General features: G+C 44.0%; 1 protein-coding gene across 1 annotated transcript in view; it reads right to left on the reverse strand.

The window, feature by feature from the left end:
- LOC113808037 (protein O-linked-mannose beta-1,2-N-acetylglucosaminyltransferase 1) overlaps positions 1 to 2500 on the reverse strand; it is a 16998-nt gene that overhangs the window by 3081 nt on the left and 11417 nt on the right. The window contains exons 11-16 of the mRNA XM_070138039.1: positions 2226 to 2365; positions 1961 to 2028; positions 1366 to 1629; positions 964 to 1108; positions 580 to 699; positions 156 to 277 (exon numbers count right to left, since the gene is read on the reverse strand). Of these exons, the coding sequence (XP_069994140.1) occupies positions 156 to 277; positions 580 to 699; positions 964 to 1108; positions 1366 to 1629; positions 1961 to 2028; positions 2226 to 2365 (859 nt within the window). The remainder of the gene's footprint in view (positions 1 to 155; positions 278 to 579; positions 700 to 963; positions 1109 to 1365; positions 1630 to 1960; positions 2029 to 2225; positions 2366 to 2500) is intronic.

Consider the following 2500-nt stretch of genomic DNA (forward strand, 5'->3'; position numbering starts at 1 on the left):
GTGTATTGCAATGCCAATTATATTATAAAACTGCAGTACATAGTAAAACCTGTTTGCATTAAAAAAAACAAGTAGACCAGTAATTGCTATCCAACAATTTAGTGATATTGATATTCAATTTGTCATAAATAAAACAAGCATCACTTTCAGGTCACCTTTCGACGCCTTCCACCAAAGCCGCTGGGTCTTGGTTGAAGTTCTTCGTCGAGAAGAGGACTCGAGCTGAATACTGGCTGATGTGGGACCCCGACTGGCCGAAGTGGTGGGAGCGGGACACCTGTTGGCGAAGGGGCTTGTGGATGACACTGAGATATGTTGGAACCAATGCAGACATGGAAGGAGAAGCAGAAAATGTGGCGTAGACGTGGCATAAAAGTAAAAAAGCAAGATACATTTCAAAAGTAAAAAAGGGAAAATCAAAAGCATTTTGAAAGGTAACAAAACGTAAAAATATATATATAAAAAATAATAACACACACACACACAAATGTACACGTGAAAAAAAAATCAAAAGTAAAAATAACATAAATGTCAAGAGCAACAAAATAACACGAAAAACAGACCAGACCTGCGACTCACCTCCGGTATGATGCACTCCCGGTTGCCCCGAATGTAGTAGAAGGTGTAGATGTCCCAGTCGAACTCCATCTCCATGTGCGCCATCCCCGCCGCCATCTCCGCCGCGAAGCTGCGTGTGACCTAAAAGATTTTTGTCTTTTTTGGCGATTCTCGGGACTGATACTTTATGCTGAATATTACCAGAATTCCTAAAAAAAAAATATGTACCTTTCAGTGTGCCACAAATGATTTTTGGTGTTTGGTTTTGGAAAAAGGTGTTTTGTGCGCTGCAAAATATATCTCATAGATATTGACCTACATATACATACATGTGCACACACACAAATACACACATAGATAGAGAGGTAGATATAGGCAGGTATACAGGCCTGCAGATTGACTCACCATCCAGCCGTAGTTCGTGTAGCTTTCAGCGCGCAGGACTGCCCGGGGGTCATAGGAGGTCTGTGGATAGGACAGGTCGTTGTGCGCCGAGACGCAGAACAGGCTGGGGTCGTCCTGCAAAAGCCTGGCAGTTCTGTTCAAGTATCTTGAAAAAAAATCGAATCAGTAAATATCAATACGTAAAAGAAAATATATAATATTATTACTAACTACCGTTATTATTACTGCTATTAGCGTTGTCGTTATTATTACCATTGATATCATTATCACAGAGATAATACTAACATGGAGAAGAAACGGTAGAATAGTAAAAGAAGCAAACAACAAGAAAATAAAATAGAAACAAAAAGAGAAAGACAAAGCTGAAGGAAGGAGAAAAACAGAAGACCTATCACCACTGACATGAAGAAATCCGGCGAGACGCTGACGTCCTCCTCCAGGAAGATGAGCAGATCAGCATCCTTGTACTTCCGGAGGACGAACTCGATCATGAAAACGAACTGCTTCGTGATGAGCGTCGCTACGAATTCGCTGTCCTCGTGCGTGACCGTCAGCGGAAGGCCCACGAGCCGGAGGAACTCGCTCAGCTCCGGGTGCGGCGCCGGCGTGAACACCTCGAAGCGCGACCTGTTGAAGCCCTGCGCCGCCGCCACCGTCTTCAGGCTCCTTCGGGAAAAGGGGGGGGGGGGCGTTGGGTTGACTAGTTTCAAGGAATGCGGGATTCGCCACGGGGAATTTCTGCATTGGCCGGATTCGCTAGTATGCTTTTGTTTTCATTGTTATTATTATTACTATTATCATTTCTAGTGTAACTACTACTACTACTGCACTTACTGGTATTACTATCATTAATATAATTTTCATTGCCATTGCCATTAATGCTTGTTATCACCAACGCTATAATTACCATCATTCATTATTACAATTAGTATCACATATTCTATCACACTGCCTTTATTGTCATCAAAACTTTGCCCTAAAATCTTCAAATCCTTACTTGTATAAAGATGGCACTCGATGCGCAAGGACGACGATAACTGCCTTCTCAATCTGACTGTTTTCGATCTGGAATTATAAAGCACAAAATTATGACACTAAACATAAGACGAATGAATGAATGAACGGATGAGTAAACACTTTTATACATTTCTCTACTAGAAGATAAGGAAAAAAAATACTATCTGAGGTTGACTATCCCCATCACTATCGTTCACTTTCGTCACGTTTCACAATACTAAAAGCGAAACAGTGCAAGTAGTCACCTTAGAGTCGGGAAAATCGAGGAGATTCGGGCTGGAACAAGAGCACAGATCACCATATTGCTCATACTTGGAACAGAACTTCCTCCTCCGTTGCCAGGGCTCTGAATCTGGCCACTGCGGACACCACTGGGACGCCTCGCCTGTGGGAGAAACCCGCGGCGCGTGGGTGAGGAGGGAGAAACCCGCGGGGGGTGGGTGAGGAGGGAGAAACCCGCGGCGCGTGGGTGAGGAGGGAGAAACCCGCGGGGTGGGTGAGGAGCGAAGCGAGGGCGTGG

The sequence above is a fragment of the Penaeus vannamei genome, chromosome 24 (assembly GCF_042767895.1).
Source record: "Penaeus vannamei isolate JL-2024 chromosome 24, ASM4276789v1, whole genome shotgun sequence".
NCBI lineage: Eukaryota > Metazoa > Arthropoda > Malacostraca > Decapoda > Penaeidae > Penaeus > Penaeus vannamei.